This window comes from Apaloderma vittatum, unplaced genomic scaffold, assembly GCF_000703405.1.
Source record: "Apaloderma vittatum isolate BGI_N311 unplaced genomic scaffold, ASM70340v1 scaffold3109, whole genome shotgun sequence".
NCBI classification, from domain to species: Eukaryota; Metazoa; Chordata; class Aves; order Trogoniformes; family Trogonidae; genus Apaloderma; species Apaloderma vittatum.
Genome location: NW_009735602.1, coordinates 2,770 through 19,961, shown reverse-complemented (window position 1 = coordinate 19,961; position 17,192 = coordinate 2,770). Strand labels below are relative to the sequence as shown.

The window sequence follows — 17,192 nt, the reverse complement described above, 5'->3', positions numbered from 1 at the left end:
CAGGGGAGTACGGAGTAAAACTCACTACATCCCTACACAGATGTAAGCCAGTGGTTAGTAACTGACCAAGACAAGTGAAGATTCAGAAAAGGATTAATATTAATCGTTGCTCCCAAAGTCCTGCCTAGCAGGAGTTATTTGAGAAATACTGCCTGTTACAGATGCTGGTGCAGGGTTAGTGTAGTCCTGCACACGGGCTGCGCGAGGCCAACGTGCAGAAACATCTGCGAAGGAACTAGTCTGGTGCAGAGCATGGCACAGCCCTACTGCCAAGGGCTGCATCCGAACAGGAAAAGTCCTCCCCCTCGGTAGGGTGGCATTAGCCCAGCGAGGCCGGCAAGCCTGCGGGCAAACGCTCGAGCACAGCTCCATGTCACTTGAGGACATCAGCTGAGAGAGACTTAGACACACAGAAAGTTTCAGACAGTATTTACTGCAGAATTAAATAACTTGTCCTAATACTATTTTGGCATCCCTAAGTGCACATTCACTACCACCACCCTTGCTTGGATAAACACGGGGGCTCACGCTGAAATGCAAACCGCATTAGTTCACTGCTGGAAATAACAGGAAAAACGTCCTTAGCGTGGTGCCTTAAATATTTTTTGAGGGCAGTTTGCAGAAGGCAGAGAACTCCCTCCCTGCCTAAAAACCCTCTCCCCCTTTGCTAAATAAGAGTCTTCTGAAAGCCACAACAGCTCCTGTAACTTTAAACCTGGGCTGAGATCATAATTTTAGCACTGACCAAACAGAGTGCAGAGGGCGGGCCTGGCTCTTCGTTGAGGACCACCGTAGGCAGCTCCCACCCCTCGGCCAAAGCCAATAATGCCGACTCCGCTCCGTTTCCACTAACAGCACAGTGATCATCGGGGAAAACCTTCCCCCTCTTTAGACGACAGCAGTTCAAGGAATATTTGGAATACCAAAGTGGTTTTTTGCAGCGATTTCTTCTCATGATCTCAAGACTCTCCTGCCTCTAAAAAAAAAAAAGTAATAATAAAATTTGATCAGACTTTGAATCAGGTCTCAGGATTGGAAAGCGATTCTCCAAGCAGATCAGAGATGTTTACTAAAGTTCAATTCTTCATCTTCGTTCTCGGGAGCGTGCCTTTCATAGCACTTGCTGAAGAAGGTAAGAAGAAACTTTGGCTAAAATTATTTCCAGTCATTTCCTGTAATTTAACAGTTTGCTTGCTTACTCATAGGCAATGTAATTGCTCTGTGCTGTTTATAGAACTTTCTTTTGAATTCTCTAAGCTACTACTCGGCATCTACTGTGCCCGTAATCAGGAAAGAAACATCACAAGTTTTCAGACGGGCTGAGTGACGCTATATTAGAGAAGAATTTTCTGCATGTGTCTGCAGGGGAAGGAGCAGGGTGCAAGCAGCCAGGGAAGGCACAACACCAACCGCCCTGGGAAGCGGCTCCAGTTTCACTGTAAAATAGGCAGGGGAGACTGCAGCCAGTAATTTCGTTGTAACTGACATTTTGGTGGTGAAGCTCTTTATGAAAGTACCTTATAAATCTTCCCATTCAAGGATTCAGCTTCTGCGCTCAGAGGCTTTACAGCAGCTTAGAGCTCGAGTCCTGCGCGGGGTTTTGCTAATGCTAACTTAGTCATAAGCAATACATACGAGTGAGGGAAACTAAACCAGGAAGAATTATTACTTAAGACAGATTTGAAAAGTGTTGCGTAACTACTCTGAAAAAGTTTATTCAGCAAACTATTTCTTCTGGATTTTTGTAAGAAAAATACACACTTTTAGGTAAAACAGATGCTGAAGTCTGTTTACAGCTAAAGGAGAAGAGTCTCATCAACAGTAAATCAGAATTACTTCCAGCAGTGTTTGATTCCAGGAACATCACATTCAAATTCGGTCTCTCTGCAGAGTATCTGATTCGTTACAAATTAATTGGCCATCAGGCGACTTGCCCGATGTCTGAGGCATGCACAAATAAAGCATGCCTGCAGTGAGACACAGCGACCGCTGCTACGGAACGTGTTCCGAGTACCACTGCTCTGAAAACAAGAACCCAAAACAACTTGTTGGTCATCCAAAGCATAAATCTACTTGTCTGACTTGGATTTGGGGACCTTAACTGAAACATATAACCCAATTTTGGCCTGGTGACCATCAATATCACTCTGCCGGAAATAACAGAGCTGTATCGATACACAGGATGTGTCCCTGTTGGCTTGAAACTTGTAATGGGAATTCCTGGTGTTCTGTGTGTCAGAACATGAGATGGAAAGTTTAGAGTTGGGCTCCAAGATTCCACAGAAAATCTAAAATCAACAGATGAGGCAAGTCACAAATGCTTCTTTCTAGGCTCACTCAACTAACTTATCCTCAAAAATCATCAATATTAAATATACCAAAGCTTAAAGCCATTAGAAATAGGGCAACACCACCATCATTTTAAAGAATTACCACAAGCAGTTTCTAGGATACCAGAGTTATCAGAAAAAAGGTCTTTCATCTTCAGACTTTTGGGAAGCTTAAGTGTATTTTCTCTCACCTCAGAGGAATCCAGCAACAATCAGGTCGAAACCATATTAGTCAGAAAAATGTTCAAATACTTCCTGCTTGCAAGATTGCACCTCTGTTTTATTCCCAGTATAATTTGCACTGAACTTCACAGCTGGACCTCAAACATGGTTTATGGTACTTTAGGCTTTCTGTGGCTCTTTGGGGTTTAGACTTTTTCATCACATGGAGACAGCCGTGTAGGATAACTTCCAAAGGACATGACTCCAGATAGAAAATAAGCAAGTCTAAATACTTAATTAGCAGTGTATCACTGCTGTGTACTGATAGCCACTGGCAATTTTAAGTTAGAACAGACTTAAATGACAACTGCCTTTGGCAACCTGTGCCTGCACCAACACGGAAAATGGGAGAATTGTGTTGGCTTCTGCAGCACCAGGTGGAGTGGGTAGATTGAGGTACCCGACCCTCCTGGGGAGACAAGCTGGCCTGCAGGTTTTAGAGGAAAAAGTCTCCTTATTACATTCTGATACCTCTTAACCCTTATCAGGCTATAAATAAATCTGCGGCTACCTTTTTGTTCTATTTGGGCACTCCTTTTTAGGGACTGAGATTGAATTAAGAAACGCAGGTTTGTCCTGATCAGGAAGCGTATTTCCAAGTTCTTCTTGAACTGCCAAATCAATTCAGCTGTTGATCCTAGTTTTAAGCATAGCAGCTTTCCCCTCCCAGGTAGCGATCCACAATCTGAGTATCTGCTACATTGGAGTTGCTGCAACTTTATGAAAAAGCCAGAGGTGCAGAAACCATTTCAGGACAACTGTAAAGTGATTGAAAAACAGCAGTTACCACTGACCCAAATACAGGACTGCCAGCCAACCTATAAACAACATTTCAGAGAAGCCTATGAACATTTAGGGAAAAGTCAGACGTGCTTAAAGATTCTTTGTTCACAGAGAGCATGCAAATGACACCTAACATCAGTTACCTAAAAATTAACAAAGATTCCTGTTAACATTTCCTGGATTTGTGCTACTCTACAGGAATATTTAGTCCCAAAGTCAGCAGTGTGGTTTCCAAAAGAGAGGATAAAGGCTCCTTTTATTGGGTCACATAAAGCAAGACAGTAAGCTGTGAAAGCATAAAATATCATCCTGATGTGAAAGAGGTGAGAATTAGCTTATTAATTCACTTCGTTCTTCATATATGAGCTTCCAAATCAAATGGCATAAACTAGCAAAAATACCGAAATAAAACCTAGTAACAAATCTTACATCACTGTCTACTTAAACACATTCAAACATGCTCCATTCGTGTTATCCATGCATGGTTTAAATCCTGATGGAAACAGCCAAGTATTTCATCTTTCTTACAACCCATGACAGCCCTGAGCCCTTTATATAAGCTGCCGAGTTTTTAGCCTAAAGCATTTCCTATTGAATGATTAGCAGATACATTTTTGTCCTTCTGTGATCCTGTTGAGCATATAAGAAGCTGGGCGAATCTTCACACCCCGGATCAGACTAAACGAGTTGAGTGGACGCTGGCCTAACTTTTTCTGGGACCAGCATTAACCAAGCAGTTCAGAGCACAAGCGTTCCAACGAATGCTTGACAGAGGCAGCACACTTCCGCACCTGAAGCCTTCCCCATGGTGCAAGCGTTATTGCAGAGAAAGAGATTCCTCTATCGGCTGTCACAAAACACGAACAAAAGCGGTTCATGGTTGTTTAACAAGTTACCACATGTCACTTGAGCTCTATCAAATGCCCACAGGCCTAATCTCACCTAGAGGCAAATCGACTAAACCTCCTTACACAAGTCAGTTAAACAGGTTCGTACTAGGTCGTGTTACTTCACATTTGTTTTGGACTAAGAGCAAGCACAGGGACAGGATAATTCAATATAGAAGTGTTTGTATGGTAAGAAAGGAAATTGAAGCTTACAGTCAGCCACAAAAGGCTAAGAAGTTTCCTACGCTTTTCAAAATCAGAGAAACCAGAATTGACCAAATCACAGGAAAGGATTTTTTTACAAGTATTTCAATTTACCCAAACTCTTTTGCCATTTTTGTGGCAAAGTAAAACAGCCAGGCAACTCTACTGAAAAGTCAAATTCTGGAAGAGCTGGTAGCAAATACAGTGACAACCAAAATGAACAGGCCCAGTGACTCAAACTGGAGCCAGTTTTCTACTAAATAAGCCTGACAAAACCTTTTGCCCTGCATCCGGCGGCCCCATGAATGACAAGTGCACTTGTACATGTCTCTCCCTGTGTGCCTCTTGTAATTCACATTAGCACGATGGGAATCTAGCTCTACATGTCCAATAGCCAAAACATAATTACCAGAAAAAAAGACATCATACTGGATCTCAATTAGCGGGTTTGCAAATTAGAGAGTCTGTATTTTGCAGTGTCTTAGTAGAAGACCTGTAGAAAACAGATAAAATTTGCTTTCTCCTCTTCATTGGGAAAGCAGAGAGGCTTGCCCACCAGTATCTCAAAAGTTTGGTTTTGAATCTGAGCAGCTTCACAAGCAAAGGAAACAGTCGTACTTGAAAGCTCATGAGAGGACCTTTAATTCAACTCTAGATTCACAGTGAAAACTTGAAATGGAGAGCCCACATTCTCTTGTAATTCGTTTCCATTGAGCCCAAGCATTTTCCCCAGATCTAGTACTTGTAAATCATCTGCAAAAATAAGTAGCTGAGAACTTAGAGAGTTTTTTTAATAGATAATAATAATAAAAACCAAACAGTAAAGGAATGTGTTCTGTGTGGCTGCCCTAGGTGCTCCTGCTCTGGCAGTGGGGCTGGACTAGATGATCTCTAGAGGTCCCCTCTAAGCCCGGACACGCTGTGATTCTGTGACAGCCTGTAGCACACCCGCTCTCGGGCTCTGACAGAAGCACACGGCGTTTCCTTCTTGTGCCATGCGGGGCAAACTGTACCTAGACACGTGCCATGGAAAGCAGGACTGTGCGCCCAGCTCTAACGCATGGTCTGGCTCAGTTGCACGTTTGTTTTGTTGGCTTGTTTGCTTTTTGTCTGGATGTGGTCAGGGACTACAAGACAGAAGGCAAAGGCTGCCAGGTCCTACTGGTCACTGCAGCCCAGACGCGTGCGGCAGCTGCCCAAAGCGCCTCCTCCAGCCCGTGTGTGCAAACATCAAACCCTCCATGTGAAACACGGCTGCAGCCAAGCTCCCGTGGCTTGGTGGTGCACGACACGCTCCATTTCAACATGCATTTCGGAAGAAGATGTAGGATCGGGAGTATAAGTATGTTGGGATGCTTTGAAGAGAAACAAATGAGAGAAGAGACACATTTAGTAGGGATTTCCAACACACTGTCTCAGAAGCTTGGCCAAAGGCTTCAAGAGAAACTGATGCTGAACTCATTCTCACATTGCTTTATGACTTCCTCATGTTTTTCCATCTTTGTATTTGTTGATTACAAACACTACAACAGCCAGCAGAAACCATCTCAGAACAACCCTTTGTGAGGGCACAGCTCAGCTGTGCACACCATTACAGGCAAACACGTACTCTTTCAGGAGGACATTAGTATGAGATGCTGCTAAATCTGGAAAGGGGACACAACTGCGAATGCACACTGAAGTGTTCTTATGACTATGAAACCCATCCAAACATTAGTCAGTGTGTTACTAGTTTCCTATGAAAGTCAGGCTAAACATATTTGAATGGATCTTGGTTGCGGTGTGGCAGAGCACGGAGCAGTTAGCCAAACGCTGTGAACAAAATTAACACCTAACCAGTTTCCAGTTCGTTTAGCATGCATATTTAAAAAAAAAATAGTTATTAGTTAATTAAGTGATCATGTACACAGTTCTGGCAGATATAAGGGGTTAGCAACCCTGGTGAAGGCAGCTGTGAAAAGGCGTGTGGCTACAGCCTCAGTTTTTTTTTTGCGGTTCAGGGAGAAGATTAGTTTATTACTGTGTTGGAGGCCATTTCTTCATTCCTTTCACCTACATATCCTGATATTTGTACCCAAACTGTCTGCTTTCTGCTGCCCACCCGGTAAAACTGGCTGATCCACTACATGAAATTTTGTCTATTCCTCCTTCTCACAGCTCCAGCACTCACGCCCTGAAAGCCGTGTAGTGATAGCAGCACTGTCATGTCCCAGCTTTAGGGGCCACAGAATGATGCAAAGAGATTCCACCTCGGTCACAGCCCCAGGCTCACTGCCCTAATCAAGCCTCTGCTCCTGAGAGAAAAAGAATTGCAAGTAATTCTGCAGTAACAGTTTGCAGTAACACTGCAAACAGTTGCCACAGGATCGATCACGAGGCAGCAAAGATCAGTAAGAAAGTGGTTCCATCCCACACCCATGGGCCAGCAGCTCTGAGGTCGGGGTACTTACCAGAAATCAAAATGACACTGCAACATTAGTAGAATCATAAACATTAGAATATTAATTTCTAGTTTGGCAAGGAATATTTTAAAGGAACATCCCATACTGAAGTTAATTAGACTTTTCCTTCTTAATTCCCACAGCTCTGCAGCCAATTTTATCACCCATAAGAGAAAGCTTAGGAAGTTAACATCTCTTCCTCTCGTGGCTTTGCTTCAGAACTTTGGTTGTGGGTCATACACATGCACAAGCACTTAAAAAGCCAGGGTTTTTTTGTGCCTCTGCCCAGTTAAAATATATTTTGGTTTGCTTTTCTGCGGGTATCCCTATATATGGGCAATGGGAAGTATTGTAAGAGAAGACACATGATTTACTTCTGAAGCGGCAGAGTGGTTCTTTGCTACTTGGCACTGCAGATTTAAACTCTGGCTTTGTTCCTTTGACTAAGCTGGCCGCAGCAATAAAAACCATCTGTGGTAGGGTGTGGTGACCAAAGGAAATGTCTCTGACAATTCAGCAAAACAGTGTCATCATGAGCTACATGGAATACCTGAACAGAGTCAGTCATACTCTACATGAGGATGAGCTAAATCCTTCCTCGTGCATCAACGACCGGTTTTGAACTGGCAGACCGTTGCCAAAGCTCACGGTCTTTTGCCATCTGGTTTCTTTCATTCTATAAAGCGAAGCTGCCAGCCTGTCTATAAGGAGGCAGCAGTAAGCACTTGAGGATTTGTACAGACAGTACGTGCTCCTGAACAAAAGGTCTCTGCACTTACCATGTACCAGAGCATCTCTTGAGAAATTACTCCAACTTCCAGAAAGAATTAACAGAAAAAGAGAAAATGCCAATGCTCTGGCCCCAAACTAAGGATACAAAGGTCTTGGAATGCTGCAGATGTCATGAATTTTGCAAGAGGCATAGGTACAAATGAGAGTATCAGTTGTCAGTAAGAAACTTCCTTGCCTTTCTAGCATCTGAAGATGCCCAAAGGCTCAAAATCCAGAAGGCAAACTCCAGAATCCAATATATTATACTCTTGGGAACATCAAATTTTTCAAGTAAAAAAAAAAAAAATTGGTAGCCTGCATTTAGTACTGTTGAACCATTTCAGCAAAAAAAGACACCTATGTACTTTTTTAAAAATACCTAAAATATTTTAAAGCAATTATAGAAAACTAATGGAAAAACACTTCCAAAGAAAAGTAAGCTGACGAGGTAGGTTTGGACCCAACTATGGAATACATTTAAATTGAAGATGAAGCCACATAACGGCCAGAAATTGTATTTGAAAACTACAGAGCTGCTGCTGAGACATTAGGTATTCAAAAGGCAGACATCTCCTCAAATGCCACATTTTTAAAATTCCATCACCACAACTAAAAGTTTCCACTGAACTACAACTGAACGGATCCCAGTGAGATCCTGACATTAACGCTCGCTGTGCTCACAACCCCGGGGAGTGCAGAACGCTCGCTCAGACAGGGAATTCCTGCATCAAGACCCGGACGCTGAGTAACGCAGCCCGCGCGGGACGGCAGCACACACAGCCCTGCCACCACCACCGCGTCACCTGGAATAGTTCAGAAAGCAGACACGGAAAAACATCATTCAACCCCAGATAGTCAGCTCAGGGGTATCTGAGACAGAAGCATGAATCTCCCACAAGACCTGGCCCAATAAATCCTTCCCCCTGCTTTTCTAGAGAGGCGCTGCACAAAGTGCCTGTGTAGCACAGCTGCGCAGGGTAAAATATGATAGAAGACACCAATAAAAATAAACTTCAATTTTAAGATCAAAGCTTGTTTGACAGTTAACCTGCTGGTTAATTCTTAAGCTGTTACAAATAACTAAAGCTGCCTTCTTTTTTTTTAAAAAAAAATAATAGGAGCAGAATGGCAATAAAGATTATTTCAGCCAGAGAGACTCCTTTAAGGCTAACCATTTTTTCCTACTGGTCTCTTATCTCAGAGATGGAAACTCATCCTATTTTGAGGAGATTCCTATTTCAAGGACTAAGCTAAAATGTAGGCTTGCAACTGCCTTTACCCACTAGTGTGTGGGTTTATTCAGATCGCGGGGAAAGAACCAAGATCCTACAACATTTCTCATCTTCAAAAGCATCTTTGTTGGTTTTGGAAACACCTGAAAGAAATGCTAAATTAACAACAGCTTTACAACTTGCCCTCCTTTCCAACACAACCACTGTGCTCTGAAAGCAGCCTCAAGAGGTTTTTCTAGTAACCTGTCACTCCACGCACAGCAATGACCCGTGAGCTCATCTTCCCCGAAGTGGGTCACGAGATGCTTAACCATGGGATGTTTTCAAAGCAGTATTAAACTTTTAGAGGCATTGAGTTTTCCTCCTGGCGTGAGGAGCTGCAGCCTGACAGCAGCTGGGGACTTTGAGCTGGAATGCACCCAGCTGGAATGTGGCAGGGAGAGATGCTGGGATGAATTTGCAGCTGCAGCAACGTGTAGCTGGGAGCTGCAGAGACCACAGAGCTCCTTGGAGACAACTCGCACCGCGAGGGGATCTTTTCACTTACAGTCTCCCCTAAGATAACATTAAAAACTTACGCAGAAGCACAACTTAACCCTATGGCTCTTGCTACACTTGGCCCACATCAGATGAAGCCAAAGGATTAAAGCACACCCCTCACCTCCACTTACCTTGTCTCCAGTGTCAGCACTATACACGCCTTGCACCGGGTACGGGCAGAGAAGTTTCAAGCCTAATAGCTTCTCTCCAATTTAAATATTTTTTACTTTATTATGACTTTCTCTGACAAAGAGTTGTCTAGCATCAAGTATTCCGTCCTACAAACTCAGGACACTGATAACAATCACCTCCCAGTCCCTCTCTTGGTAATAGCTCTGTAGTGTCTGCTTAGCTCCCAGCCAGTCCCCCTCCAGGATCTCTCCCGAAAAACAAAACTGGAAATAGTGCAGGGACTGTTCTCCAGCAAACACAGAGCTGCAGCGTGAGCGCAGCCTTCTGCAGGTGGGACAGAGCTCTAGGAAGCGAAGAGGGGAGAAACATTCTTCTAGTTTCCCTTCATGGGTAAGGAGAGGCAGCGCTACGGAGGCTGACCCAAATCTCCAGTGAGCTGAATTGCCTTCTAGAAGTATTTATCTTGCCCTACAGACTATGAAGGAAGATAAGGGCAAGCAGATACTTTATTTAGGCACCTTTATTAAGAACCTAAAATTAGGCAAGACCAATCTGGGCCACCTCCTTTTGTCAGGCACCCTGCACAGAGGGCAAATGCACCGAAACAGATTTTCTAGAGGCCACTCGCTGCCAAGGATCTGCAGTGACTTTATCACACCAAGAATGATTATTTTATGTTTCTTTGTGACATTCCCTAAGTCTCTACATGTTCGTTCTGTGACCGTGTTTCCTGCCCTTCACTATCAGGTAATTCTTTGGGGCCGAAAGCTCCTGCCACGCCAAGAGTATCAGCAGCTTCTCCAACTAATCTGCTTGGTTCACTTTCTACTTGGGGTTTGTCCTCTGGTAATTGGTTTTCTCCATCTGTGCTTATTTTGTAACTAGTGAACAAAGGACATTTTTTGAGTTCCAACTGGAATTACAAAGTAAACTGATCCATACTCAGCTCATGTTGAGCCCTATTGCTGTTTCTTTCTTTGCACTTACCATGTACGTAGCATAACCCCAATACCCTACTTTAAAGATATTACTTTGTAAGCAAAAAAAAAAGTATTATAAAGTAGTGCCATATCTTAAAATCTCAATATTTAGAAAGCAACTAAATCAACACACCTAAAAGTCAAGCCCCCTTTATGCTACCTCAAAAGACAATTCCCAAGGCTGCTCACCTGGGGTATTTCAATCAAAAATGACCAAAGCATTATTTATATCCTCTAACTTAGCAATATGACTCACCCTGGCCTGTGCCAGTATTGCCAGGCATTATAAGGTGATTTTTGGGAGACTGGCTGGCTTAATTAGCCACTATATTAGGCCTCATGTTGACATAACAAAATACACTTTCTTCATCTCTTAGTGCCCAAAGTACTACCTGCACACCGGTTTGGCTCCTGAAGAGAAAGCGTATCTGTCTTCAGGCTTATAAAGGCATAAAAATATAAAATTCTATTTACTCAAATAAACATGGAATTAGAAATCTAAGTTTAGAGCAGTGTTTAGTCTCTCGGCACTGGCACAAAGCTCTCAGTCTTACATTGCTAGAGAAGGAGGAAAAATTTTTTTGGTTGATTCAAAAATAAGTTTTGGGAGCAAGTAAAAGTGTTTGCAAGTTTCCAGTAGAATTCAGATGAGAGTTTCAAGCAAAAACAGGTTTGGTTTTTTTCCAGGGACAAATCATTCATCCCCGTATAAAAAATTTCCTTTAAAGTACCAGTGTGGTATGTTTTTTTTAATCATTGCAAAATTAAATCTTGGTTTAATTTGAAATAACATTTTTTTTTTTAAAAGAGGTAGTTAAAAAGAAAAGTTAAATAGAATTCACAAAGAAAAATAATTTCCAAGTGATGCATGCACAGCTCATCCAAAGCGATTCTGTCCTCTTTTCACTTGATACTGAGCGAAATGCCCACTCGCTCTGGTTTCCGTCACAGAACAAACATTCTGTTCACTTGCCTCGATCACATCCAACCCAAGTAGAGCACATTTAGCAGTACCAGGGTCTTTCATAAGAAATAGTTTTACTATTCGGAACTAGTCTAATAATTCATAAATACTCTAATTTCAAATGCAGAGGATATGAGAATGTTTTCAGCTCACTAAAAAAACCCAACCAACCAACAAGTGAAGCTAGTAAAAAGTGTTAAAATCTAATAAAGTGAACAGCTCATGACTATTTGTTACATAAACTACTCAAATGGTACAGTAGAGCCCCGTTTTTAAATAACTCACACGAGTAGTTGTCCTCCTTCCTAGAGAGATCACTAGAGAGCACTGTCAGACTGCCCCTGACATTCACCAAATGGCAGGGATCAAAGGGAAGGAGAAAAGGATCAGGTATTCTTTGTTGGGAATTAACCCTCAGCAGCTGGTACCTCACACCCACGCAAATGACTTGTGAGCAGCCGGGGGCTTTCCACCCTCCCTAAAAATTCTCTGCTTTTCCAAGAGCTCGAACACGTCTCTCATTCATACAACCTTCAGCTATCATTGCAGTGTTTCCTAGCAATACCTCAGTACTGGGCTAAAACAGGATAACCCAGCTTTGAAAATGTTTGGACAAGCTTTTGGTCTGACTGCTGAAAGGAATAGGAGTTAGATGCAAAATTCGAATTGAGGAAAGAATTTTTCAGAAGTTTTAGGGCTTCTTTCATGAAGTTTTTGCTCTATTATTAGCTCTTTGCTTAAATTTAAACACGGGTATCTGCAATTAGCACAACCCTTACGCTCCAGGGAAGAGCACAACAAGCAGCCTCACCAAGCTTTGTAATCACGGTAAGTTAGAAACTCCCAAGAGGTACCACGCTACGTGCTGGGTACGGCCGTAGTTTTACTAATCAGCAAGAAACTTAAGCAAATGATATTTATGTTTTCAACATTTTCTTGATACTGCCAGTTATCTTCACATATCCATATCTTTCACATTGCACCTTGTGCCATCTCATTACTCCTATTTATGAAGTCTGGCTGAATTTTGGGAAAAAAAAAAAAAGTGTTGTGTGGGCCAAAATGCAAATGCCTGTTCTATCAAGAGCACAGACACTGTATGTAGGTCTGGAATAAAAAGGGAGAACCTACACTGTTACTTAAAAAATTCAAATTATGGCAAGTAAAGCTTGCAACCATAGAAAAATCTCTGAACAGATTTGTGCAGGAATATTTTCTAACCTATACCTACACCCATTACCATTAATGACAGTTCTAAAAATAAAGGTCACAGCTAGGACTGAGATGAAAGATGGAAGAAAGCTCTCACTGTTTTAGAAAACAGAAGATACTTTAAATGATTTATCCAAATATGTAAGTTAAGCACTAACTTGAAATCTGGATAGTCACATCCACCTGGGGGGAACAGGCAATCTTTTCTTAAAAACATTTAAAAAAAAAAAATAGAAAGAAAAGAATTATTTTCTTGGACAGCATTCAGTAACCAATACGTTTCAAAGTTTTGCCAGAATTAAGAGGTGCGTACTTAAGCTTTTTGTCCTAGAGCTTTGTACAAGAATATAGAAGAATTCAAAGTCAATCCAAGGAATTCCACAACCTTCAGTGCACAGGGGCAGGAACACTACCTAGATCTCGGGTTTAACAAAACTGACACGTCAAAGCAGCCAGTACATGTGACGACCAATTAAAATTCTAATTCATTTTCTAAAATTTTATTCAGCAAGCTCAGTTCTAGAAGGAGAAGAAACTGCAACAACTGATTTGCGAGAGAGAAATTACACAGAATTTGAGGAATTACCAACCCTGGTGAGTATCAGCCAAATAAAGGTTCCTTTTGGTTCACCTCACTTCCCATTCCTGGTATCATCTTGTGGCTTAGACTTTGAATAGCCATTATAACCTTGAGTTCTAACATTAAAAGTGATTTAACTCGAATGCTTCTGCTTTGCAAGCAGTCGCGTTGAAGGTGACAAAGTTGAAAACGTTTTTCACAACTGTTCTGTGCTGCAAAATGCATTAACAGCCTGCTTCTTCACTGCCTGCTCGCTCTAATTCAGTACCTCTCCATCAGCTTCATGGAAACTACACTAACAATCTAGTGTAAAAAAAAATAAATCCCAAAACCACAAAACCAAGCAAACAAACCCACAAAAGAAGGCCGGTCTGCAATATCCTGCAGTCCTCTCCTATACCTTTTGTAGTCTGACACAGAGGTCACTCAGTCTCAAAGGCCTCTAGCTGGGAAGAAAAATCCATTTACTCTGAGGTTGTAGGTTGGGGTTTTTTGGCCATTGCACAGAAATCAAAGATGAGAGGCAACAGGTAAAAAAACATCCACAGGGCACCTGATAGGCCATGAAATTTAAGTGCTTATTTCACACACATAGACTGAATGCATTGTGGTTTTCTTTCCCTTCTTTCTCCCCCCGCTCCAATTCTTGTAGTTGCCCACAAGCCCACCCAGTGTAACCCATCTCTTGCAGTTCGGACAGCTGATGACCACAGAAAGTGCGTTTGCCCCAGCCGATGTCAGCGACAATGCCACCGGTTATGAAGCTAACACACCAAGCGTGGATGGTAACAACATCTTTTCACTTCTCTTTTGTCAAACTTCTAAAGCCACCTGCTAATATTCGAAAAACTCAAATACCAAATTTCAGGTATGTTTTTGTGTCTGCTTGTGCACAGAAGCACGTGTGGGCACAAATACACGGGCACCTGCTCCACGTGGCTTTGGGACCATAATTGTTCCTAGGGGGTCACTCCTGTGCATTCCAGTAAAATCTAAGAGAACACAAGCATCCCACTTTCTGCTCTGGCACTGCGGTCCTGTAACAATATCAATGAGCCGTCACAAGTTTAGCAAGCCTCGCTTTAAAATGGTCAGATGAGCCCTCAGGAGAAAAGAGGTCTTTGGTTCCCGAACAGCTGTTTAACAACTAAATGTAAACTTACATGGGGCCTGAATACGTGAAGGACGGTTCTCTTGTCCCTGTGAACAGCAGTAGCTGTTGCCAACAGGTGCTCAGAGTGCACGTTACCCCAGGTACAAACTCAAGATCAGATCACGAGTATTGGGACTCTGGGAGGCTCACAGGTAGGTCAGACTCACCCATCAGCCGAACGGCAGTCTGTCAGTCACACTGCCAGTCGGTTCTTAGCCTACAGGCCTGGCTTTGAAACCGGCTGTCAAATCCAATCTGGTGGCCGTTCTATTGCTGCAAAGTTCTGCAGAATGATTCCAGAATTAGAGAAGTACACGGAACAGATTTTGTGCAAAAACTTCCATAGACAAAAAACTACTTAAGGGACTTGAGGAACTTTTAAACACACAAACCAGCTTTCAGCAACTACACCAAGAGCAAGGCAAAATTTTATCAGCATACATCAGTCTCAAACAATTAAAATCTGATTTCCGTCTTAGTTATAATTATTTCATACCAGGTATATCCTTACTGATCTTAAGGTGATCACACTTCAGTTTCACAAGTATACGGTAGATTACAATCAGTTCCTTAGATTTAATTTCTGTTACTTTAGAGCTCTTTGCGCTCCTCTCAAGCTTTTCCTTTGCCATCAAACCAGCACGATATAGTCAAGATTTCCTTGATATTGTAAACTGGGATGTAAAACTCTCTGTGAAGCAAATGAGTAACTACAGAATTTTTCTCTTTCTGGCTTTCCAGGTGGACTGAGCAGAGATGCAGAGAAAACTGAGAAAGGTATTAAACAGAGTCGCTCATACAGACAAGAGAGAATTTAAGTGCCAGGCTGTGCCCTTCTAGAAGCCGCCAGCTATGCCTGTGCTATTCTGAAACAAAGGGATTTGGCACAGCCACAGCCTGCTCCCTGATCGGCCCCTCCAGTTCACTGGGTCACAGGGAGCCCCGGGGCCCAGGGGCACATGGCGGGGCCTGCAGGCTGCCCGCAAGCCCGCTGAACCTCCGGCAGAGTTCACAAGATAAGGAAATCTCCCCCCAGGAGTGGGGTGCAGCAGGAGAGCGTCAGTTCCAGCAGTAGCCCCTCAGCAACGGTCTCAGAGAGAAACGTGCTAACGGTCCCCATTTCCTCTTTCAGGTGGTCTGGAGACAATTGCACTGGTTGGAATAATTATCGGAATCATAGTTGCAGTCGGAATCCTCGCAGGAGTAATAATTGCTGTTGTAAGGAAGATGTCAGGCAGGTACTCGTAAGTAAATTGCTAATCAGACTTCTCAAACACACATCATTCTTTGAGCAAGGAATAGCCCTGGGAATTTCTAACGCCTCTGATTTGACAAAGCAGGCTATTGGCATGTTATCCCGCGCCTGCTGGTTCAGGAGGCGCTGCCAGGGGTACACGGGGGATCTAACCCCCTAACAGGCTTCAGAAAAAAATCTGCCAGATACTGCAGGCGTGGAGTTAGGATATTCACCACATGCACGGGTTTGGGATTACTCTGCTGCACAGAGGTCAAAGTCATTCTGAAGTATTACAGGGCCGACTTCTGGAAGTGCTGGATAACATCTGAAAAAGGAATCTTTGGCTTACGGCTCCGGATGTTTGGGGAAGCTGTTTTTATACCTACAAGATTCACTGGCACCACACCAATCTAAAGCGCTTTATGAACTCCAAAGGAGTAAGAAAACCACTCTACATGTAACAAATACTATTCACCCAGCATTAAGAAAATAGGAACTGGGAAGAGAAATAGAGCAGTGACAATTAAGGCAAGGAACAATAAAATTTGTGTTTCTTGATTTACAGGCCCTGAAAATAGTTGAAATGAGCAACCGTGCCATTGTACGTGAGAAAATACAAGTGTGTCTTATAAGAACTAAAAGACTATTTCTGTATCGGTGTGCGAAGATGATCCATGGAAAATATGGTTGAAGAATTCCAGATCTATGGGGATCCCACACAACTCTAAGGACTCCACCAGCCTCCCCCCAGCTACAGCGTACGGAACATTCCACAGGATTTTTGCTAACCACAAGTTTACTAGTAGCATTAAAAAGATTATGCAATAAGAGAAAAAGCAGCAGCAATGAGATCTCCATCTGAAATGTGATTTGCAGGTAATACATGCTAGCTTGACTTTTAAATGCTACCAAAGATTATTTCACATTACATTTCATGTATTTAGAAAACATATCCAGAATCCTAAGTGGTTTTGGCTGGTTAAGTGCTTGTGGCATGTTTTTCTGCCAAATGACGTATCAAAAGGAAGAATTAGCTTCAGAGAGAACCAATTATTTACGAATTTAGAAAATACTAGCTATTGGAAGCTAAAAGTCTTTCTGCTATTGATACAGATTTTCTTCTCTTGACATTTATGTTATTACATGGCAAAATATGGCAGGCCCAGCTGGAACTGACCTGCCAACTGAAAGCTTGCTCATCCGACTCTCAGACCAGGAATTTCCTGTCTTCTCTTGTTGCAGAGACACACAGGGACTGAAATACATATCCTGAGTTAAAGGATGCTTGGAAAATACCCAATTTTGATGGGTCGCTTTAGCCAGTTACTCGGCACGCTTCTGAGCTGACATGTAGAAGCTTCTGTAACTAGTGCACACTATTTTTTCTTCTGTCCCATTTTTAACGGTATTGGTGGCTTGTTTGATAACATGGGTGCAACGCTAGATCGGAATAAGTTAATGAGGTACAACGCATCTTTGGAGAACACAGCTTTTCTGTGGCACAGGTAGCTCAGCAGCCCTTGA

At 42.6% G+C, this 17,192-nt stretch overlaps 1 protein-coding gene across 1 annotated transcript; it reads left to right on the top strand.

Annotated features, from left to right (window-relative positions):
• The first annotated feature begins 902 nt into the window (after window positions 1–902).
• On the top strand, window positions 903–15,679 carry PDPN (podoplanin). The gene is made up of 6 exons (XM_009876625.1): window positions 903–927; window positions 1,031–1,132; window positions 13,207–13,292; window positions 13,931–14,063; window positions 15,173–15,208; window positions 15,564–15,679. Exons 2-6 carry the CDS (start codon window positions 1,063–1,065, stop codon window positions 15,677–15,679), a joined length of 441 nt encoding a protein of 146 aa, XP_009874927.1. The 5' UTR covers window positions 903–927; window positions 1,031–1,062.
• The last annotated feature ends 1,513 nt before the right edge of the window (window positions 15,680–17,192 follow it).